Here is a 24,427-nt window from a genome sequence, read left to right on the forward strand (position 1 = left end):
AAAAAGTCCACCCACGCAGTTTACAGAACCTAAAGAAGTAGCTTCATTTTAAAATGCACTGAACACCACAATACTTAGTGAAATTGATGCAGCACCAGTAAAAAATGGCTGCTTTTTGGGTTTTTTAAAAAATATGTCTGACTTCAGGCACCCATGTTTGAAAGTGTTACCTGAAAGCACCGCCACATACCCTATAAAAGGAAAAATTCAGCAGTGAAAACACTGAATGCTGCTTCTTTCAACTGGAGGCAATCGGTCAGTCTCTCCATTCCATTCACTTTCATGATATTGGAGTTCCAAAAAAAGGAGACATAAGACTGAGGAAATGTATTTACTTTTTGTCTATGAACAGTATGACAGAATTATAGACAAGGTTTGATACACAGGAAAACCCTTTTGTCAACTTTTTTTTTTTTTTGCTAAATGAAAGAGCACAATAATCTTTACACATTCATATTGTTGTTTTCTTTACAATACACAGCTTTCTCAGGTTGAAGCAAACTGTAAGGACATATTGGGTACTGGTATATTACAGCTACTTACATCATTGAAGAACAGCAAATGGAGAAAAATAAGTTATTTAAATACTGATTTCATATACAGAAAGTGCAACATTGTTAGTTGTTACATAACTTGCTTGACAGTTTTGTTTCCCCAGAGGGCATCAATTAAGGATGACAGTATCTTGGACCAAAAGTATTATTTATTCTAAAAATAATACAGTACAACTGTACAGCCGTGACTCGGTGAATTGACCTCTATTGCTGCTCTTAGGGAGAACGACCTGGCTAAATAATATAATACTTAATGCCTTTGATCACATTCCCATGCTCCCAGTCTCGTACAAGAGCACAGGGCCAGGGACACAGAGTATATCCTAGCTACTCAGATGGTAATACACTGGCATTAATAGGAGCGTACAATTGTAATGTTGCTTGCTAACATTATGGGAATGCTTCTTCCCTTACTAAATAGCTTTTCAAGTTAGAATTGCACACCGTGGACACAGAGCAGTACTTGTTTGAGCAGAGCAGATTAGGATTTTATCAGCAGGCTTCTTTTGTGCTTCCCAATAGCCAACGAGCTAACTTTTGCTTGGAGTGTTGCACTTCAAAAGGAAATTGTAAAGAATAGGGTATTGTTGTTACACCAGGCAATCCCCCACCTGTCCATTGAACTGTACTGAAACCAGCAGGAGAAGCTCACACTGAGCAGTGTAAGGCTTTTCTAAAATAAAAACATATGCTAAAAATATAACACAAAAGAAGACTGAATGGCAGACTTTAAAAAACAGATCAAAGAGCAATATTAACAACAAAAATCTCGAGGAATCCAAGTCAGAATGGCTTCCTCATGGCAAAGTCCTGATAGGTGTGTTTTGATTTCTCCGTGCTATTATATCATTCAAAAGGTACAGAAATTACAATGAGTGTTTGGGACATGGAGAGCTTCAAAAATCCAGATTGTTTCCTTCTCTGCTGTGACTCTTCTTCTGTTATTAATCAGGTTGGGGAAAAAATGAAGGTGAGGGATTTTTAAAATTATATGACTTCTTTTTCCCACAATGAGCAAAGATTGTTTTCCTTTTGTATCAGATGATGCTTCATACTCAAACTGTGCATAGTAAGCAGTCCCTTACCCTGCTAACTGCTAATGGGTATTCTGCAGTCTGCTTACTTGTAATCATTGGTGACCCCAGCTATCAGTGGATGTCTCAGCACTCCTTCCAGCTACTGCTTTCTGTAGGCTTCCCTTTAAGCCTTAGAGAGGGATGACAGTCCAATAATTGCTATAACAACCAAGGCCCATACTATAAGCACTTTGTTCCTATGTAAGAGTTTAGCCACCTATGCAAAACATTCAGTTATGTCACACATTCCCTGATGCTGTCACACTAGAGCTTACTAGTTCCCCAGAGAAAAGCACTAATAAGGTTTTAGACAAAATCCAGAGGAGCTCTGGATCCAGAACAATTTCAGATGATATGAATAAGTGAATTAGTTATGCTATACACATTGGTGTCTTTAATTCTGATGGCAGAATTTAGGGCAGAGGTGCTAAAAATAACAGAGGCTGGTGACAAATGAAATTAGGTAAATAAAACTGACACTTAATATTACACTCAGAGCTAGATTATTGCCGTGGGTAAAATTTACTACGTACCCGATTTAGGGTAGGCAATAATAATAGTGCACTTTCAGCACTTCATTCATCAGTCTGAATGCACTTTATCAGGATGAGTAAGCATCATTATCCTCATTTTATGAGTGGAATAATAGAGTCTCAGAGAGGGGAAGTGACTTGCCCGAATTCACCTGGCAAGGTAGTGGCAGGGCTGGCAATAGAAATAGATTTCTAGGCCTGTGCTCAGATCACTAGACTACTTCTTTCAATTCACCTGCCAAAGGAAAACCTACTCGGTCTACAATGAAGAGTTTCCACTACTGTAAGTTAAAGAAAAGTACATAGGATATAGACACCAAAGAAAAAAATCTAGTTAATACTATTCATGGTGATCTGTATTTGGTATATAAAATGAGTGCCCACGTACAAAAATAAAATCTGTTAGCATCCACAGCTGTGAATGGGAGATTTTACAGTGGATTAGACAGAAAATAGGATCATTATTTTATGGACAAAAAATGGTTTGTCCAGCATTCCAGAAAGACACTTTCTTCTGAAGAGAAGATATTTCAAGCACTCGATACTGGGGGACATCAAGTTTTGTAAAATGACAGCATAATTCATAAGACACTGAGGTTTTCTTCCTCTAGGCAGTGAAATTACTGCTCTGATACTTTCTATGGGACACAGTTTGCTTCTTCGGTGCATTTTATTTCCCCAGGGCAATCTTTCCTTTGAAAAAAACAATGTTTTGAATTGATATGGTCAGGATACCAAGTCAAAGCTGCAGTATAATGATTGACAGTATAACACAGTACATAAAAATATGATTAAAATGAAAAGCAGTTACATATATACAAGGCAAGATAACTCTGAACATTTTAATAACAGCAGCAAATGCAGACTGCTGTGAACAGTTAGCCTGACAATGGAAACTTTGCATTTGCAAAAGCACCTCTACAAACAGAAGATGTTACAAGACAATTTACAGAAGTTACTTTAACTGAAAATCACCCTAAGTGCCATGGAATGACGACAGAATGAAGCAAGGTTGGATACAGATAAGTGAACACTAGATAACTGCTGGCAATCTGATTTTAAGGCAAATAAAAAAAAGCTGGTTGCGAGAAAGCAGTTACAAAAATGACCCAATTCTATACACAAAAGGAGTTTTGGACTCTGTTAGGTTAGTTGTACTGGAACAACAGAAATGGTCAATATTGTAAACTAATTCCAGTTCATTATTCTGGCCTAGCTAAAGGCTCTATGGTCTATAGGAACTATACCAAGCCACAGAGAGGATGACAAAAAGGGTACGTATTTAGCATTTGATTGCTAAAACCAACAAAACAAGCAAACAAAAAAACCAAGATGATTTGCTAAACAGCTTTTGCCAGTGAGCTGCACCTTGGCTTGTACGTGGCTTTCAGGGCTGACTCTTGGTAACTGGGACCCAGCATTACAGTGGGCCTTCTAGTCATAGAGACCTTGCAACAGAAACAGAGCTGACAGCGGGTGTAGCTGTCACAATCTTGTGGAGAGTGTGCAAGGGCCCCTTTAGCTTAATGGTCACCTGGGATGCTGTGTAACCACAGGCTAGCCCTGTGCACTTTCAGAACTAAAAATACTTTGTTGTTGAGGACTAAGGAAGTACCACACTTCTGTTACCTGGCGGTTGCTTCTTTTCTTCTTTAGTTGCTAAAGGCAGAAAAAAGGACGATCCTCTGAGGAGTTTATTTGCCTATTCCTGGGATCCACTTGCTTGATCCCATTTGTTGTGTGGAGAAATTAGGGCAAAACTGGTGCAGTAAGAAGCAGTGGGGTCTCAGACAGTGCCACATTCCAGGGCATGTTAAATTGCCTCTGGATTGAGGGGTTTGAAGAGTCTTGCTGCTGCCAGGAGCTTGTTTATGTGCCTCTCCTCTGTGATGCCAGCTTCTTGAAGGCAAGTTTGTGACAGAGAAGGCACTTTGCTCAGCGTGTTGAATCCTGCTTCTGTGAGTGAGCCAGAATACATAGGCAGGCCAATAGAAACCAGCCAGTCAGTTATAGATGTGATATGTCCAGGGGATACAGGTTTTCGGTAGATTTCAGTGAGCCCTCCGCTCGGAATCTGGATAGAGAAAGAGAAAACAAAATGTAACCTTTTGACTGCTTAGTTTACTCTCAATCTTCCTCTGTACCCCCCACGTGGTAAGAATTTGATAGTTTTAGAAAAGGGATGTTTCAAACCTTGATAGCTATTTCTCCTGTGTGTGTTAGGCAATGAGAAAGTCATTTGCTGACCACTCATTCTACTCTTTTTAACTGTTCCCAACATGCTGTTAGTAGCTGGTCGTAGAAATATAGGGCTGGAAGAGATCTCGAGAAGTTATCTAGTCTGTCCCCTCAATCTGAAGTAGGACCAAGTATATCTAGACTATTTCTAACATGTTTGTTTAATCTGTTCTTAAGAACCTCCAGTGACAGGGATGCCAGAACTTCCCTTGGAAGCCTGTTCCAGAACTTAACTATGCCTACAGTTAAAAAGGTTTTCCTTTCTAAACTAAATCTCCCTTGCTGAGATTAAACTCATTACTTCTTGTCCTACCTTCAGCAGGTATGGGGAACATCAGTCCCTTTTCTTTTTATAAGAGCTCTTAACATATTTGAAGACTTACCAGGGCCCCATTTAGTTTTCTTTTCTGAAGACTAAACCTGCCCAGTATTTTTTTTTAACCTTTCCTCTTACGTCAGGTTTTCCAAACCTTTTATTATATTTGTTGCTCTCATCAGAGATGCCAAAGACTGAATGGGCAGGGCAACTCAACTCCACTCTCAATACTGGAAGTGGTTCCCCTCCAGCACAGAGGAGGGAGGGATGAAGGGGTGGTATGCTCTGCTGCTACCTGTGCTGTATCTCTGCAAACATAGGATTTCAGTCTCCCGGGCTATGAATCCAGTACCATTCACCATCATTCAATTAACTATGTATTTATAAGCAAAGAATGTGGTTTACAGAGACACTCACTGCCATGCGGTGCTGCTTCCTCAACAGCTTCACCCGGATTTGGTCCATGTTTGTAGCAACATCCTTTTCAGGCTGCTCTAGGTCTTCAGAGTATCTCTGCACCAAAGCTTCAGGAATCCCACAGCGACCATGCTGCAAATTACCATCCAGCCATGCAGGAAGAAGGAAGAGGGAAAGAAAAAAAACCCAGAAGCAATACAAATCAACGAAAGGTTTCTGTACAATCAAACATCAAACACAAAATGACAAGGGGAGCTTTAGATTTCTCTGAGAGTCACAAAGAATGGGGTTTCATTTAGTGTTAACAATACCTACAGTGGGGCATTTGGGACACTGGTCCATAAAGCCTTTACCATTACACAGCCTCAGAAGGGTGAAATACTGGCTCTACTGAAGTTACGAGCAAAAATCCCAAGGACTTCAAACAGGGCCATCATTTTATCCAAAGTCTCTTTCTGCCATCACATAGTTCCACCAGTGAAATCTGCCTCTGACAAGTCATAGGGCAGCACACATTTTGGCATTCAGAATTTTACCAGATATTTTGTTATTCTTGGGCCTAGTCAGAAAACGACTGTCATCAAGGCTGGAGCAAACTGATCTGATCAATATGGATTTCCTGGTTCTTGACTTGTACAATTTGGGAGATGTCTGACAGATTTAGGGGTCCTCTGGAGATAATGGTCAGAGTTAGTGTTGCATTAGGAACATAGGAATTGTCAGACCAGTGGTTCATCTAGTCCAGTATCCTGTTTCCAACAGTGAGTCAAATAGGCAATTCTGGGGTAGCCTATGCCAAGGAACATTTCTTCCAAACCCCCATTAGAAGTTGGCGTTTGCCCTTATGCAGAATATATTTTATAGCCTTCCAAAACCTTTCGAGTTTTTTTGACCTCTTTACAATTATATTTCTATTCTTCATATAAACATTCATATGTACTTCCCTCCAGCGTGGGGACTGATATTCCAGTCAATAAGAGGTCCCTCCTCATCCCTAGCCATTATGCCAGAGAAGCAGTAACATCATACAGGCTTTCAGATGTATCACTGAATCATTTAAACAACAGGGTAGCATTAATATTTTCATAAATTACCTTCAATATCCAGTGCAATTACAGCAGCTCTGGGAATGGGGGGGGTGAGCGGGAGAAGAAGATGGAGAGGAGGCAGGAAGTCATCTATGTCCCTCCTCCTGAGTGCATTGGGTAGAAGGTGAGGCATACTAGAGGATATGGTCCTGTGTGTGGAATCTAGTTTACACTAAGCTAGATGTGGCTGTTCAGTATTAGTATTATTTGTATTAAGGTAGCATCTTGGAGCTGCAATCCTGGACCAGGCCCCATTATGCTAGGTGTGATACAAACGTAACAAAAAGATAGTTTCTGCTCCAATGAGTTTAGTCCTTGAGATGTTATCCATATCTCTGGTAGGACTCACTGTGTGTCAGGTAGGGAAAAGAGGTGATGAGACATGTAAGGCAGAGTGCCAACACGGTCTGTGTAGGACAAACTCTGCTCCATTTCAGCCCTGCACTAGGCAAGAGTGGAGTGGGAAAAGCATCTTCCCTCCCAACAGCCAGGAACATGTGGAGGTAACGGGAAATGAAACTGTCTTTTCATCATACCCTTTCATTGCATCAATTCATGCAGCTGCTGCACTATAATGACAAAGTGCTGTCACATATCAATGGAGCATCAACACACCATTGCAAGATTAGGGTTTGTCCCTGCAACTGCCTCAGTTAGACACACTTAGGGTGGCACATCGTTGCCTTATATCATTAAAACACATTTAATTGGATTGATTTTCACCATTTATTCTCTTTGTATCCTTGTTGCACTTCATCCAGCATGGACAATGAACCTCAACTGATCAGTTTCCCCTTCCATTTTCCCTGCTCAAAATCAGCACTCATTTGAAGTGTGTGTATGCATGTATTTCTCCCAAACTTTTGTTCCTTCAGAGAGTACTTGCAAGGTTTTTGGTCAGAAAAAAGTGGACATCAAAGCAAGCTGACTAATATCTAATGCCTATTGCTGGTTATGCAACTAATGGTAAGTCTGCAACACTGAGTGATTAAGCTGGCTTCACCCACTCCTCAAAGTGAGATGGGGTCCTGATTTTCAAAGGAGCTCAGTTCTCATTTAGGCACCTATTTACAGGTCAGATTTTCCCAAAGTGCTCAGCACCCAGAAGCTCCCACTGCTTTGCTTATGACTCAGCACATTGGCTGCTGAACCCTTCTACAAATTCCAGGGAGGGTCTCTGAACTCACCTTAGTTCTGAGAAGCATCACTGGTGTGAGAAAGGACAGAACAGAATTAATGGGCAGAACTGTGTTGTCTTTCAAAGGAATGGCTACAGAGTAATCAGGGTCAGCCTGGATCCCAAACTCATGCCCAGATTCCCACTTCTAGGAGTTGCCTCCTCGTTAAGTCCTCTTGCTGAAGAGTAGGGAGGTATGTGGTTTTATTCTCTTTTAAACCGTATAGCTGGAAAAGACAAACCCATACTGGAAGTAGCAGAGTTTGCAGGAAATGCAGAGTTCAAAGTAGGGTGACCAGACGTCTCGATAAAATCGGGACTGGGACTGTCCCGATATTTAGGTGTTTGTTGACGCATCGGTCGGGACGCACTCCGCTGGCTTTTTGTTTTTCCTCCTCTGCCGGCGACCTCTGCCCTCCCCGCATGTGTCCTGATATTTCCGTCCTCTCATCTGGTCACCCTAGTTCAAAGCAGCAAGGCCCCAAACAGCTATTTACTTTACTGGTATTGAAAGACTGCCTTTGGGTGTGAGGCCTGATATACTATACAGAACGGCCTGTCAGACTAACAACAGAGTGCCTGAAAGATACTTCCATCTTTTCCAATGATTTAGAGAGAACAAATAATTCACCAGATACAATGAAAAGTGAGCTGTTATAAAGGCCAGAGTTAAAATGTTGAGACATTAGCCCCTTCTCACCTTGTCTGAATATGGTTCCTCTGTGAGATCAATCTCTTCAGACTGCAACTTGTTTTCTATCAACATTTCCAGATCCAGTCCTCTAGTACAAGAGACTTTCCTGGCTAAAGCAGGGCCTAGCTTTACCACATGTTGCTGAATGCTAGCAGTCTCAGAAAGCTCAGCTAGCCAAGGGGGCAGTGTGCTTGGAGGAGTACTGGGCTGCTCAGAAGAGGGCCTACAGTCAGGTACTACACGGCAATCAATGGGGCTGGATGGACTGGCCCTTTTTACCGGCAAACATGGTGCATCTGGACTTGAAAGGGCTCCACTTAGGGTCAGAGGGGGATGATATAGTCCATTAGAAAGGCGTTCTCGGCTTTTTTTGGCAGGGACTGGTGGCGGCCGTGAAAGATTTTTTGACTGAATTCTTGCCTCGCTCACGCCCTTTTGCTCAGCTTTCAGATCTTCCTTGAGGACTGGAGAATTATCAGCCCTTTCAAGGTCATGACTGCTTTTATGATGATTTTCCAGAGGTGTCCTTGTTATGTTGTGTGTAACTGAAGTAGGCAGAGCCTCCCAGCGTTTAAGCAGGTACTGAGTAGGAGTCCCACTTGAAGTGTCTGTTACTGAGTAGTCCAATTTCCTAGTTTTTCCCTTCTGAGAATCAGCAGTTCCTTTATTTTGCTTAGGTAGATTCTCTTCTGCCCTCATGACACCCCCAGGAGCCTTAGGCTTCAGGACGGAGCCAGTTGTCTTTTTTGCTACATCCAGTGCATCCTGAGGGAAAGAATCTACTTTCTTACTAGTGTTCGGTAGGTCAGTGCTGGATTCTCCTTGGAGGTCATCCAGTGAATGAGATCTTGGCCACTTGGCCGCATTCTGGGTGCCATCCAGAGTCTCACAGCTCCGGCAGACAGTTGCTGGTAAACTTCTGCGATTCTTCTTCAAACCTGTGATGCTTGAAGGCTTGATGCAGCTCTTGGGAGCATGATGAAAGCAGCTCAACCGTATTTCCTTCTGTCCTTGCTGGAGAGCTTCTACCGATTTAGTCAAAGGCAGAGTTGGATAACTTGGCAGTTGGTTTCTGTTAAAACAGTGCTCACTGGCTGACTTTGTGGGCAACAGACAGGTCCTCCGAGTCTTGCCTAAGAACAAAAGACATTACAAATCATTGGAGGAGAAATGTACAAAGGAAGCACCGCCAGGAACCTGCATCACCACTAAATGCCTTTGAAACACAAGGATTCTTCATTGGTAACTGAAGACATGTCTATGTCTTGTCCCTTTTTTCTGGTGTGTCTATCTATGCTGCGCTTCAGGACAATTCTGCTCAGACTCATTTGAGAGCTTCTAGTTTGATTTATAAAAGCTGCTTAATATCCCTAAGTAGTGAGATAAATTTAAGATAAATTCTAGTCTTTATCCAAATTTGCAAAGATGACATGGCTTAATACAACTTTTCTTGGTGTACTATAGCCTATACATTATGGTAACAGATTTGATCCCTACAAAGAAATAACTTATAAAAATCAGACAGTTTTGGCATGTTTGTGGCTACATTAGGTCAATAATTATTTGTTTTCTAATTATGCTTGAGAACTCACTCTTGAAGAATGGATTTTATCCCTTAATGTTGTATTTCTTTTGAGATAATGTTTATTAACTAGAATTATGACAGACCTGCCACCTTATTATTTCACGGTCTAAATGCGCAGTGACCTGTTTACAAGGGGAAACCATGAGGCACTTTGAATTGTTTTGGGACTGCTATTGCACTAGCCTCTTTCAAGGGCTGTGTTTAGCAGTCAGAGAAATGTGTCTTATACAGTCACTCCTCACTTAACGTTGTAGTTAGTTCCTGAAAAATGCAACTTTAAGCGAAACGATGTTAAGCGACTCCAATTTCCCCATAAGAATTAATGTAAATAAGGGGGTTAGGTTCCACGGAAATTTTTTTCACCAGACAAAAGACTATACATACATACACACACATTATATCTATGTCTATCTATCTATTGATAGATACACACAGTGTAAGTTTTAAACAAACAATTTAATACTGGTACACAGTGATGATGATTGTGAAGCTTGGCTGAGGTGGTGGAGTCAGAAGGTGGGATATTTCCCAGGGAATGCCTTACTGCTAAATGAACTAGCAATGGATTGAGCCCTCAAGGGTTAACTCTCAACACTGTACAAGGCAGCAGGAAAGGAGGGAGGGCAGACAGAGATACACACCCTGTGTGTGAGAGAAAAAAAATGTGCATTTCCCCTTTAAGTAGCTGACCCCAGGCTTAAGTACACTGCCTTGTTAATTAAATTAGCTTGCTGAGGCCTGGTCTACACTACGCGTTTAAACTGATTTTAGCAGCGTTAAACCGATTTAACGCTGCATCTGTCCACACAATGAGGCCCTTTATATCGATATAAAGGGCTCTTTAAACTGGTTTCTGTACTTCTCCCCGACAAGAGAAGTAGCGCTGAAATCGGTATTACCATATCGGATTAGACTTAGTGTGGCCGCAAATCAACGGTATTGGCCTCCGGGCGGTATCCCACAGTGCACCATTGTGACCGCTCTGGACAGCAATCCAAACTCGGATGCACTGGCCAGGTAGACAGGAAAAGCCCCGCAAACTTTTGAATTTCATTTCCTGTTTGCCCAGCGTGGAGCTCTGACCAGCACAGGTGGCGATGCAGTCTCAAATCCAAAAAGAGCTCCAGCATGGACCATATGGAAGATATTGGATCTGATCGCTGTATGGGGAGACAAATCTGTTCTGTCACAGCTCCATTACAGAAGATGAAATGCCAAAGCATTTGAAAAAAATCTCCAGGCTATGACACAGAATCCACAGCACAGTGCTGCGACAAGCGTAACGGAAAGCCAAAGAATCAAATGGACGCTCATGGAGGGAGGGAGGGGATACTGAGGACTCCAGCTATCCCACAGTCCCCAGCAGTCTCCGAAAAGTATTTGCATTCTTGGCTGAGCTCCCAATGCTTGTAGGGTCAAACACATTGTCTGGGGTGGTTCAGGGTATAGCTCGTTAATTTACTCCCCTTCCCTTCCGTGAAAGAAAAGGGAAAAAAAATCATTTCTTGACTTTTTTATATGTCACCCTATGTCTACTGCATGCTGCTGGTAGATGCGATGCTGTGGCAGTGTACAGCAGTATCCTCTCCCCTCCCTTCCCCGGTGGCAGACGGTACAATATGACTGCTATCCATCGTCATCATCAGCCCATGAGTGCTCCTGGCTGGCCTCAGGTGAGGTTGGCCGGGGGCACCTGGGTAAAAATAGGAATGACTCCTGGTCATTCCCAGTAGATGGTCCAGAACGGCTGGTAACTGTCTTCATCATAGCAACTGGGGGCCATCAGCCCCCTCCCTTTCATGTGTAAAGAAAAGATTCTGTACTGCCTGGACTATCATAGCAGCGGGATGCTGGGCTCCTCTCCCCTGCACCATTTAATGTCCTGCCTGGACTATCATAGCAGCTGGAGGCTGCCTCCCCCTCATTTTATCTCACTAAAAAGTCACTGTTTCTTATTCCTGCATTCTTTATTACTTCATCACACAAATGGGGGGACACTGCAACGGTAGCCCAGGAGGGTTGGGGTAGCAGGGAAGCAACGGGTGGGGTTGTTGCAGGGGCACCCCCTAGAATGGCATGTAGCTCATCATTTCTGCGGGATCTGACACGGAGCAGCTGTGCTCTCTGGTTCTCTGGTACATTGGTTCTCCAGTACACTTGCACCATATTCTAGGCAGGACTGACTCTATTTTTAGATACCATAAAGGAGTGATTGACTCAGGGAGTCATTCCCATTTTTGTCTTTGCGCCCCCAGCGGACCTCAGCCGGGGCACCCATGACAGCAGCAGACGGTACAGAACGACTGATAACCGTCATCTCATCGCCAATTTACAATGGCATGGCAGACGGTACAGAACAACTGATAACCGTCTCTGCTATCTTGCAAAGGCAAATGAATGCTGCTGTGTAGCGCTGCAGTACCGCCTCTGTTAGCAACATCCAGTAGACATACAGTGACAGTAAAAAAAAAGGCTGAATGGGCTCCATGGTTGCTGTGCTATGGCGTCTGCCAGGGTAATCCAGGGAAAAAGAGCGCGAAATGATTGTCTGCCGTTGCTTTCACGGAGGAAGGAATGAGTGACGACATTTACTCAGAATCACCCGCGACACTGTTTTTGCACCATCATGCATTGCGGTCTCAACCCAGAATTCCAATGGGCAGGGGAGACTGCGGGAACTATGGGATAGCTATCCAGAGTGCAAGGCTCCAGAAATCGACGCTAACCTTGGACCATGGACGCACACCACTGAATTAATGTGCTTAGTGTGGCCGCATGCACTCGACTTTATACAATCTGTTTTACAAAACCGGTTTATGTAAAATAGGAATAATCCCGTAGTGTAGACATACCCTGAGACCCACAGCTAATGTCTAGAAGCTCCCTCCATCTGTTGTGTGTCCCTCCTGCTCTATGGAAGATGGGGTAAGCGGGGTGCAGGAGCTGGGGGGAGGGGGAGACACCCTGACATTATCCCCCCTCCTCCCCCTCCCCCTGTATAGTAAGCAGGAGTCTCTGGGAGCAGCTCCAAGGCAGAGGGCAGGAGCAGCACATGGCAGTGGGGGGAGAGACAGCTGCAGTTGCTAGCCTGCTGGGTGGCTGCAGCACAGGGAACTTAGGGGAGTGGGGAGCTGATAGGCGGGCTGATGGTCCACCCTGGTTCCAAGCCCCCACCAGCTAGCTGCAACGCGCTGCTCTTCCTGCAAGCAGTGGACAAAACAGGCAGCTGTCAAACGACGTTAGAAGGGAGCATTGCACAACTTTAAATGAGCATGTTACCTAATTGATCAGCAACAGTGAAACGACATTAACCTGGACAACATTAAGTGAGGAGTTCCTGTATTATGAAAGGGAGAAGTGTTTCAAATGGACTTACCTTAGCATTAGTCTTAAATCGGAATGTCCTACTCGAGTGGAAAGACCGGGTGGTATACTAGTATTTTATGTTCACTGTTTGAGACAAGATCATTTTATAAGAGCATGTTTTGCATTTTCCACAACAGGCATGGCTCATGGATTGGTTGATGAAGATGACAAGAAGCTCTGTAGATCTTACTAAGAGATGCAGCCTTTTTTTAAAGTTGTTTTTTAAAAATAAGGCTAGGAGCACAGTAAAATGTAGGGCAGTTAATGAATGATGTTTGGATCATTTTAGACATCCTGAACTGGTGATTTTTACTACTTAGAAAAACAGAAAAGTCCACGTACGTAAAAGACTTTGTATATCTATCGCCCTATAAACATATATTCAATCTTTTGGGTGCTGTACAGACTTTCCAGGGGCTGGATCCAGAAGGCCATTAAAAACCTCCCATTAGGAAAGCAAAATGCTCCACATTCAGCTCCAATCCAGAACCCAAAACCTTCCCACAAATTATGTTTGTAGCAGGTCCCCCATATTTGAGCTCGGACAGATGAGATTGGGTGGTCTTTCAAAAGGCTGAAAACCCCGTCATTGTGAACTCTAAGTCTCCTATTTAAACAAGGCGTCTCAAGTGTGTCAGCTGGTTGCCTCTATCGTAAAAATCATACAAAGTGAGAGTCGGGTCTCTAAGGAATTCAAGACTTATCTATTTAAGTCTTTTTAACTTGAGATCCAGGGCAAATCAAGACACGCAGTAATAATGGGAAATACTGCTTGGTTAGGAGCTGCTGCATTCTGCATCTTCCAAATGGGTTTAAGGTGTATCTTTATCTAGAGTTACCCTAGTCCAATTGGAACTGATCAAAGCATGCATAACAGTCATTTTTCCCAGATAAATGGCCAAAACTTTGAACTAAATCCTACAGTCCTTACAGTAAAACTACCAATGGCGACAGTGTGAGTTTTGTCCAAGACCGGGTAACATAATCAGCCATTGTGAGAGCAAACGGGAAAAAGCACACTACAAAAGAAAAAATATCAAAGCCACGATGAGCAAGACACCCAACTGGTATAAATTGGCATAGCAACATTGACTAAGTGGAGCTCTGCAAATTTACACCAGCCAAGCATCTGGCCCTATATCTTTAACTCTCATGGGTATTTTTTTAATCTATGTGTCAAACTAATACAAAATACATAATATGTGTTTCTTTTTTTCTCCAGATGCAATTTGGCAAATCAGCAACTTCAGCAACTTGGGGTCTTTTTTACTTTGCCCATTCACTATTTGTTATGGGGCAGCTGCCTTTTACAGGGAGTTAGGGCTGTCTACTCATAACTGCCTTGAGAAGGCCCCCCCCCGGGGGGCAACTGACTCCCCCAAGTGGCTGATTGGTAAACAAGCACCTGGATCTAATAAAGGACACCCAAACTCGGTTAGAGGGGAGTTGCAAAAGGAGACAGGAAGCTCCTGTGGTGACAAGCTCCCAGGAGACACCTGAGCAGGGAGCCTAGAGGGCAAGCTCTTTGGGGAACCCACCAGAATGAGGAGACCATCAGCGGTGCTCCAAGAGAGGGGAGCTCCTAGACAGAGAGCTGCAGTCAGCAGGCATCCCTTGGTCTCAACCAGACACTGTCTAGAAGCCCAGCCTGGCCAGGATCACCTGCTGTCCCTGAAGAAGAGTTGCAATGGACAGACATCTCTGGACCCCTGACTCCAGAGAAGGATCTTACTCAGGTAGGGGCAAAGAGCCTAATAGCAGGAGCAGAGCCTGGAACTGAGAGAACCCCTGGGGAGGAGCCAGAGTGGAAGTGAGCACTGGACTCAGGTAGGGGAACAGATGGACAAAGAATGACTTAGTCACTCAGCTGAGAGGTTGAGGTGAAAATTTTGTTCAGGGTCTGCATTAGCTTTTCTGTTAATGAGAGATCCTGCATTGGGGGTTGGGTGGCAGGGGGAGGCTCTTTAGCATCTAACAGTCTCTATGGATTTGTTGCAACCCTGTCTGAAGGGGAAAAAAAAAATCAAATAAGATCCCACCTTCAACACCACATCCACTTGTGAGGTGGTGCACCAGCTCAGCCTGGAATGAGGACACTATTAAAAAAACAAGTAACAACTATTTAATCGACTAACCCAAATTTCAAATAAGGATAGTAGAGACTGGTTGTTCCCATCCTTGCTGTGTTTGGTCAGCTGTCCAGTCTCAGGACCTCATCATCATGTCCCAAGGATTGCTTGCTGGTTTAAAGTGCTTCTACTCTGATAAATAATTCTGTGAGAATGACATTGTGGGCATCCTGGTTTATTGTTCCTCAGTGGCTTCCATATGAAAATTGCTCAGTTTACAGTTAAAAGTTGGATTTTTCAAATCTCCAGTCCTGCAGGCTGAGTCTTAGATCTGACTGTCAGGCTGGGTTCTCTCTCTCTCATACTTCATGGTCAGTAATATAAATTCTGCAGCCCAAACTGTGCCCTCCAGTTACTTTTGTGCAATACCATTAATTAGCCATCAACGGGTGCCTGCATTAGCACAGGACACACTGAGGGCTCAACCCTGCAAAGTGCTGAGCATGCAGGCCCCAATCTGCACACCACTTATGCAAAACATTAATGTTAACTCTCCTGGGGATATTCATGTGCTTCAAATTAGTCTAGATTTGAATTTAGCTAAGTACTTAAACACTGTGCTTAACTTGAAGCACATGGGTAGATCTATGGAAATTAACATTAATTATTTGCATAAGTGCCTTGCAGACTGGGGCCAGAATACTCAGCGCCTCTCAGGATCGAGCCCTTGCACAGTGGAGTTGCACTGATGGTGTGTGATTAGCAAAGAACCAAGTCTGACTTTCAGATCCCAGGAAGCAATATCAAGGATGACAGGTTAACTTGTTATATTTGTGCAAGACACAAATTTGGTTTGGGGTCACTGCCTTTATGCCCTTAATGCCTTTTTAGAGTGAATCTTCACACTGAACACCCACTTTCAACCTTACCTATCTTTCAGTTATTTGCAAGGAATCTTTTTAGGCCTGGATGTAGCTTTGTCAAGGGGCATAATGAAAGGCAGCTAGACTGGTCATTGCATCTTGATTAGGCCAAACTCAATTGAAATAATATAAATCAGAGATTTTATGCAAAGTTTTTGCATATTTTTGTCAGAGCTGCACTGCACAACTAACAAGTCAAAAATCAATCAAATTTTCATGATTGAAAAGTGCAGAGACAGATCTTGATTTATTTTTCATGAATGAGAGATGGAAGGTCATTCTCAAATGACGCTTAGGCTTTTGATAAGAATGGTGAAGTCCCCTCAAAGCAGGTAACAACCCAGAGTGATAGCACATACTGTTTAGTTCCTTTCTAAGTGACCAGGCACCTTAATACTTTTAAAGGCAGGACTGAATTTTCTAATGTCAGTGCAGGTGCAAAAACTGATGTTTGAAAGCTGTTTCTCAATCTAGAGAAAAAATAATTTCAGCTAAATGGCACCTAGAATCAGTAGTATTAGCCAACTAGTTGCTACCTAAAGGGAGGCTACATTCAGAGATTTTAGAATTGAGCTTCATTCAGATTTGAAGTGTACTACTTTTAAGTGATGGATGATTCCTTTCAATACAACTTGCATTCTGAGCATTCTGGAAGATACTAAGACTTGGCTTCTGAATAATGCACAGTGATTGCTTTGGATCTGAAGCTTAATACATTTCATGTGCCTGCTTCATGGCAGGACACCAGGTCTCCAAAACGCCACACGTGCGAAGAAAGAATTCATTTAGTATAAAAGGAAAATTTGTTTCTTACACTCTCTCGCCTGTGCCTCTCTCAGGCAACTTACAAAACGTGGCATCATTTCAGGAAGTTGCAACATTTCAGAAAAAATGCAGGAAACCTTCCTCCAAAATGGGACTTATTTCAATGTTTCCTCACAAGGGCTGCTCCATCTGTTTCTGAAAGCGTGTCAGAAAATGTTGTACTCCGCTCAGTGCCCATACCTCCGTAGCAGCATGTTGGAATCTAGCCTTTCATCTAGGGGTGGGGGTGGGGAGGCTACGGCAGCAGATTTTCAACCCTTCTCCAATCTTTATTTTGAGGAAAATCACTCTGCAGAGGCGAATATTCAAAACCACACAGAACAGGGTGAGTTAAGGAATGGCCTGCCTGCCCTAACTCCAGATTTCATTAATTTAACTTTGGCTTTGTTTTCTGTGGTTACATTTCCTTGGGTTTTTACATTTTTACTGACACAACAAAGATGTGATGGTTGGCACAACAGTCATGGCTTCTCTAGTCAATGACAGTGTCAGCTGGTATAAATACAGAATTAAACAAAGTGACATGGCTACCTGCCTTGTCATTTCTTCTTGTGTTTACTTGGAGAGGAAGGATGATCCAGTGGTTAGGGTTCTAGCCTGGGATTTAGAAGATCTGGGTTTAAGTTCCTGCTCCACCACATTCTTCCTGTGTGACCACAGGCAAGACACTTAATTTCTCTGTGGCTCAGATCCCCATTTTACAGATGGGGAAACAGTATTTTTCCACTTTATAGAGGTGCTATAAAGATAAATCCATTAAAAAGTGTGAGGTGCTCAAATGCTTCTGTCATGGGGGCCTGCCATACAAGTGCCTAAAACAGACACACAATTCTGTACCTACTGATATAGTATGTAGCAAACGGGTTTGTGTTAAAGTTGTAATAGATTCTCTGAAAACTTGGAATTGATGCCAGGAGGATTAATATCCACTCGTAACAGGCTTCTGTACTTGTCATTAGAAAAAATAACTAACTATCCCTCATCTGAGAACCTGCATCCTTCTCAGAATGCATTTCTCCTTGCTGTGAGAAAAGCAGATGATCATTGTTTGGTGGTTCATTATGTGCTTGTACTAGGCTGCTGGTTATCCTCACTTTAACAGAAAAGAGCCAACTGAAGAATGTATTTTGGAAACAAGAAGCATATAAACAATGATGGTTTGTGGACTTTGCAAAAAACGCGGGACACTCTTCAGACCAACCAACTTTGACAGAATCCTTTCGTCACAAGGAGAATGAATCCAGTACAAATGTTACACCCCAAACAGTTTCTCAAAGCAAGCACTGAATGCACTAGTATGTAGAAATGGTATGAAAGTGCAGCAAGCCAAAGTTGAACAGCAATACAAAGCATTAGTGATCTCAGTTCTGGAAAGCTTAGACAGAAATATTAGTTTAAACATAAAAGCAAGCATTCTGAAAGCAGGCAGGCAATGACAATTGCTTTGCGAAGATTTTATTAAATTAAAGAAAACGTACAGGCAGCAATTTAACCCTAATGCTAAAGCCTTCATTAGGAGACCTCTTATGAATATAAGGGATAGAAAATCAAATATAGGCTATGTAATTTTTACATTTTTTTAGAAACATATGAAAAGTAATGTTCATTTTTCTCTCTTTAGCACAATATACAGATTTCAGTCACATTTGAAATACAGTCATTAAAAGCAACCACCTCTGCAAGGGAATTAAATCAGAGAGGTCAAGCTGCTTTGGTCAAGTGACAATAACACTGTAGAGCAGGAGGCTCAAATTCAGGAGACAATTCTGTGGAGTTTAGTGCATTATGGAGTTCATGCACTTGGGTTCCTAGCATATGGTAATTTGTGTTCCCTGTAGGAGTTATCTTCAACTGGCACACTGACAGAGGAGACACTGACTCAGGGGAAGACCTTCTATCCTGATCCCCACCCCCTCAACAGCTGGAAGAAGGAGCTGCAGCCACAGCTACCTAAAAGGGGGAACAGGATCTTTTTCAACCGCATTCTTGTTTTCCCATTTGCACTGGCCATTGGTGACAAAGCCTACCAGATGGAGGCAGTACCAGAACTTGGATGTCTGGAGTGACATCACCAAACTCAACTGATCAAAAGCAATTTAACGGATAACAATTTTACATCTTTTTATACAACAAACAACCCTTGTTCATACAACTGTTTGTCTTCTTCTAAACATGGGACTGTAGCCTCTACTGAGATCTGCCTTGCCATTCAGACACCATCTCCCAGCGTCACAAAAGCCAGGGTAACTGGGAGTCTACATAGTAGATGGTTCGTCCTCTCCCATCTTGCCAACATTTGGATTCAATTGACTTGCTGAGGTTCATGCAAATGCTTTAACATCTCAACAACAGGTCCCTTTGATGGCAGGAAGATGCAACATGCATCTCGAGCAAACACACAAAACCACTACCCAAAATAGAGAACATTCATTTCCAAAGGTTGTTTTTTTGTTGAGGCTGTGAATAAGTCCTCCAAAGCCCCAACGAGAAGCGAAGGGAGTTCCACATTGCCAATACTCCCTTAGCAAGAGCTATGAATATGAGAACCAGTCTCAAGACTACAACAGGAGATGGAGCAGGAGGAAGACGGGGTGGGGGGAGAGGCAGAGGAAGATGAGGGTGTGGGGGAGAGGCGGCCTGGTTTTCTCAGAACACAATCTCCAGGTCATCTGCTTTTCTTCTGTAATCCTATGTTCTCTGTCAGTGCTAGAAAGCAGCAACACCATCACCAACAAAAAAATATCAATGGCTCAGGAAAAGAGAGAGAGCGCGTGAGGATGAGGGAGTGAGAAAGCGAAGTATGAAGCAGCTCTGCTTTTAGCTGGAGCATAGAAGCAGAAAGGATGCAAACGTCATCTGCACACACAGGCTGGGCATGTCAGTGATTCTTTTTGCTCTCATTACCATTCTCCAGGTTTTCAGTGCTTTCATAGCAGCCAGAATCCCGGGGGGAGCATCTGCTCAGTCCCTGGCCTTCTATGAGAAGCTTCTCTTGAGACCCCGACTGGTCGCTGTTACCTGGAGGAGGTGAGAGCGCACAATGAAAAAAAGGCCATTACACATGGAATCTGGTGCAGGTTCTTAGGTTAACCACTTCCTCTCCGAACACTAACTAGCACCCACTGCATCAGCCCAGATATCTGAGCATTAGGAGGGGATAAGGCTCTGTGGAAAGTAATCACAATGGGGAATAATGCTGTTGGAAGACAAGTTATGGTATAATACCCTCATTTTAAAATGAGGGAAACTCCAGGGGGAGGCGGCTCTGGAGCTCTGAGGAGGGGAGAGGCAGCAGCCTGCAGGGCCTTCCAAAGGAAGCAGCGGAGAGCCTGCTTGAAGCCTGGGAAAAAGAGAGTGGCCGATCAGGGACAGCCCAGGACAGGAGCCAGGAGGAGCCCTGTGCCAGGAGGAATCGCCCGAGAAGGACAGGCCGGATCTGGACCCAGTATCATGGCTGCCCAGAGCTGCATGGGGCTGTGAGTACTGGGGCTTGTGACTCTGCATTGGGAACAAGGAGGGAGGTTGTAGCTAGTTAAGTGGGGAGGTGGTTGCTCTGTGTGGCTTTGCAGAGAGCGGCAGAAGAGGGCAACAGAGGGGTTTGTTGGGGGAAAGTTCACTGGCACCGAAGATGACCAGGAGCACTCAAGACTCACCACTGGGCTGGAACTTTGCTCAGGACTCCTGATCTCTGTGTGCAGACACATTGCTCGGTGTCTGCCCTGTCAGACTGTGCTACCACTGGGCCCAGGGGGCCTTGGTTTGGATGCAGCCCTGTTTTACAGCTCCCCCTATATTTCCTCTTGTTGTTTTTCTCCTCTCATCCCTCTGTCAATAAATATCTCCCTTTCTTATATCCATTGTATTTTTCCTGTGGGGGTGTGTGTTCACTCTGGGGGGGTTGGAACAGGTGCCCCTGGGGTGGAAGGGATTTCTCCTGCATTCACCTTCTCTTGGCCAGAGCTGCCTGCAGAGCAGACTGTCTTGGCCACGAGGGCGCTAAAGTTACAAGGGTGAGAACAGTGATGTGAATAAAAAAGTGTAGCAGGGACTTAATGGGATAGTGTCAAAAGCCTTTAATCAAATAACTGACCTAGCCTGCAGGGGGAAGCCAGGGGAAGGATCAGATGGAATTACTAGAAATTCTTCCCCATGAGTGGGAAACTAGTGGTGAGGATTCCTTCCTCCCAGGCTCTGTGACTATCCCCAGCACTCCCAGCAGGGGGAATCAGGCTGTGTGCCGGATTCCAGGACTTGGCCCTTAGAGTCTGGTCAAACTGTTCTGTACAGAAACTAAATTCAGGACTGGAGAAATCAAACCACCAATTGCCTGATGCACAGCTGCCGTTTATGTTGTGTTATGTTATGTTCTTCAACAAAAGCCAGAAACTGCTAGTCTGATGCCTATTCTCAGAGCATGAAAAAAATGTAATTATGGAGCAGAGACAGAAGCTGCTGCTCACACAGGCTCCAGCTGTCTCTTTCCCACTCCACTTCTTGTCCACCCCCATCACACGCAAGAGGAATTCATTCTCTCCAACCCCTCTCCAAATAATGCCTTATATTTTTAAGCCAAAGTGGAAGTCACTATAAAAAACTATTACTGTAAAAAAAGTGAACACACTAAATCAATCTTGTAAACGAGGTAAAAATATTAAGCGACAAAAATGCCCCAAACTAGAAAGGAAAAAAGCCCAAAGTTTATAATTTGAATTTATTCCTGGGGAATGACAGAGAAGTTAAGGATGGCTCTGAGAAGAATGTATAGTGTAGACTAATTGCAAACAGTACAAGAAGAGGTCAGAGGAGAAGGGAGAAATGGCAATGTTTGTGAAAGCATAAACCTACAGCACAAATCTCTTAGCAACAGTACTGGACCCACTGGCTGTGTTAGCAACACTTGATTTCCAGATGAATGAGCCCCATATTGTTCTCTGACTAGAATCCTGACTATTCAAGCTTAGCTGATGCATTTTCTCTCTTAAAAGTTACACACACACACACACACACACACACAATCACAGGACAGAAGATTTTACAGGAAAATAAATAACTGTGGTGAAGTGCAATGCAAATCTAAAACCATCTGCAATTCCCTAGAAGCCTAGTTATTTAACATAGGCACCACAGAAATGCCTAGATTACATTAGACAATATCAACAGACTCCTTCAGCTAGTTTCCTCTCCCAGAAGTGGTCAAAAGAGCCCTTAGCAGGGCACTGGTAAAAAGCCCAAACCCACTTACTATCATATTCCTGTAAAAGCTCCACAGCTGTGAGGAGAACAGCTCTGTGCTCAGGGTCTCGGATATTCAGTTCATCCAGATCTTCCTCCTCCAGCAGTTTGAAAGTGTCCAGATCTTCATAACCATTGAATAGAAAAGTGGGCATGTGCTCCTGTGTAGGGAAAACAGGAAACTAGTGAGCTGTACAACAAGACAAAAGAAAGATCTATCACCGGAAAACAAAAGGAAAGTTCAGCCAATCTGTGCCTATATAGGCCGTTTATTCTTCAGCTTTATCTTCCTAACAGATTTTTATTTATTACTAGGAATCAATTGTAATACAAAGAAAAGACCCCCCCCATCCTCCCTATTTACTTTAAATGCAGGGTCTTTGTTACTCAGGGCATAGGAGGGGCATAACAATATACATCCACAATCTATACCAGTTCCTCTTTCTTTCAGTGGGATAGGTTGTTTAGAAGGCTTAGTTCAGGGCTAGGCAACCTATGGCACGCGTGCCAAAGGTGGCACACAAGCTGATTTTCAGTGGCACTCATACTGCCTGGGTCCTGGCCACCAGTCCAGGGGGCTCTGCATTTTAATTTAATTTTAAATGAAGCTTCTTAAACATTTTAAAAACCTATTTACTTTACATACGATAGTTTAGTTATATATTATAGACTTATAGAAAGAGACCTTCTAAAAACGTTTAAGTTATTACTGGCATGCGAAACCTTAAATTAGAGTGAATAAATGAAGACTCGGCACTCCACTTCTGAAAGGCTGCCGACCTCTGGCTTAGTTTGTACTAAAAGGCTCTGTTTTGATATACCAATTTTCTTGAACTGCTGTAAATTCAGTGTCAAACACATGGCATGCACCTATTATGGCAGATTCTTTCTGCAACAATATTCTCAATGGGTAATATTTTCAAAAGTGCTTAAGTCCCATTTTCAAAAGTGAATTAGGCACTTGGGTATCTTTCCAAGAGACACAGGCTGCTAAGGATATGTCTACACTGGGATTAAAAACCTGTGGCTGGTCTGTGCCAGCTGACGCAGGCTCACGGGCAGGACCGGCGTTAGGGGTTTGAGTGCCCTAGGGGTATAGCCATTTCGCTGCCCCGCACGCTGGTCCCCCGGCTCCGCAGTCCTGCCTGCGGACGGTCGGCTGCTCCCACGGCTCCGGTGGAGCTGCCGCAGTCGTGCCTGCGAGAGGTCCACCGCAACCACGTGAGCAGTCGACCCTCCGCAGGCACCACTGCGACAGCTCCACCGGAGCTGCCTGCCGCCCCCTCCGGCAAAATGCCACCCCCTAATAATGCTGGCGCCCTAGGTGATTGCCTAAGACGCCTAAATGCATGCGCCGGCCCTGCTCACAGGGCTCAGGTTGTTTGATTGTGGTGCAGGCATTCAGGGTTGGGCAGGAGCCTGGGCTCTAAGACCCTGCAAGATGGGAGGGTCCAAGAGCTTGGCCTGAATATCTGCACCACAATTAAACAGACCCTTAGCCTGAGCTCCGTGAGCCCAGCCACAGGTTAACTGCAGTGGAGAAGTACTTGAAGTGCCTCCCCATGCTTAGATGATTTTGATCCCCGTTTCTTTTTCTTGAACCTCTAAGATTTTGAGAACAGAATTTTTAAATTGGGCTTAAATTATTGAGCTAAGAGAAAATATAATGGACACACTTGTTGCATAAGGAAAAAGAAGAGATTACACCACACTTTTGCATTTTGCATAGCAATACATCACTGTCGTGGTGCTTTCAACGGCTTTCAGTGGGCAGTTCCATAGCTTCATACATTCACTGAAGAAGCTTCATACATTCATTGAAGAAAAACGGTTGCATGGGCATAAGCCTTGGAAGGGATTTACACACAGGCTATTTTTTTAGCTGCGTTAAATTCAGGCTTTTAAAATAATTCAAAGTTTATTTTTTTTAAAGAATGCTTTTGTAACCCCTACACCGCCTGGATGTGGTGTTCTGTCCCATCTAGTGGCACCGAGACCACTTAGAGAGAGTTAAATGAGTCTGCTCTGCAGTCTTAGCTAAGGGCCAGATGGCTTTTAGCTCATGCAGTAGAGGCTCATGCAGCTCCAGAGGTCTCAGGTTTGATCCCGCCTGCAGACAACCGGGGTCTGTTGGTGTTATACTTTAAACAAAGCATTCCAACAACAGGAGAAATCACTGAAGCTACAAGCATCTGTGTTTGAATTTTATTCCCTCTACTCTGCAGATCCCTTAACTATGAATTAACAGAAAAACCTATTTTGGCAATGTAAGAAGAAAAATAAAACAGAGGGAATTTTTCACTACTGCTAAAAAAGAATCAGTAGTTTAGCAAA

The 24,427-nt window shown here is 43.5% G+C and overlaps 1 protein-coding gene across 1 annotated transcript in view; it reads right to left on the reverse strand.

The window, feature by feature from the left end:
* Nucleotides 1-317: 317 nt before the first annotated feature.
* Nucleotides 318-24,427, reverse strand: part of SASH1 (SAM and SH3 domain containing 1) — a 179,742-nt gene continuing 155,632 nt past the window's right edge. The window contains exons 16-20 of the mRNA XM_050951603.1: nt 22,104-22,254; nt 19,766-19,879; nt 8,100-9,226; nt 5,135-5,266; nt 318-4,237 (exon numbers count right to left, since the gene is read on the reverse strand). Coding sequence (XP_050807560.1) covers nt 3,977-4,237; nt 5,135-5,266; nt 8,100-9,226; nt 19,766-19,879; nt 22,104-22,254 — 1,785 coding nt within the window. The 3' untranslated portion in view covers nt 318-3,976. The remainder of the gene's footprint in view (nt 4,238-5,134; nt 5,267-8,099; nt 9,227-19,765; nt 19,880-22,103; nt 22,255-24,427) is intronic.

This window comes from Gopherus flavomarginatus, chromosome 4, assembly GCF_025201925.1.
Source record: "Gopherus flavomarginatus isolate rGopFla2 chromosome 4, rGopFla2.mat.asm, whole genome shotgun sequence".
In the NCBI taxonomy this organism is placed as follows: domain Eukaryota; kingdom Metazoa; phylum Chordata; order Testudines; family Testudinidae; genus Gopherus; species Gopherus flavomarginatus.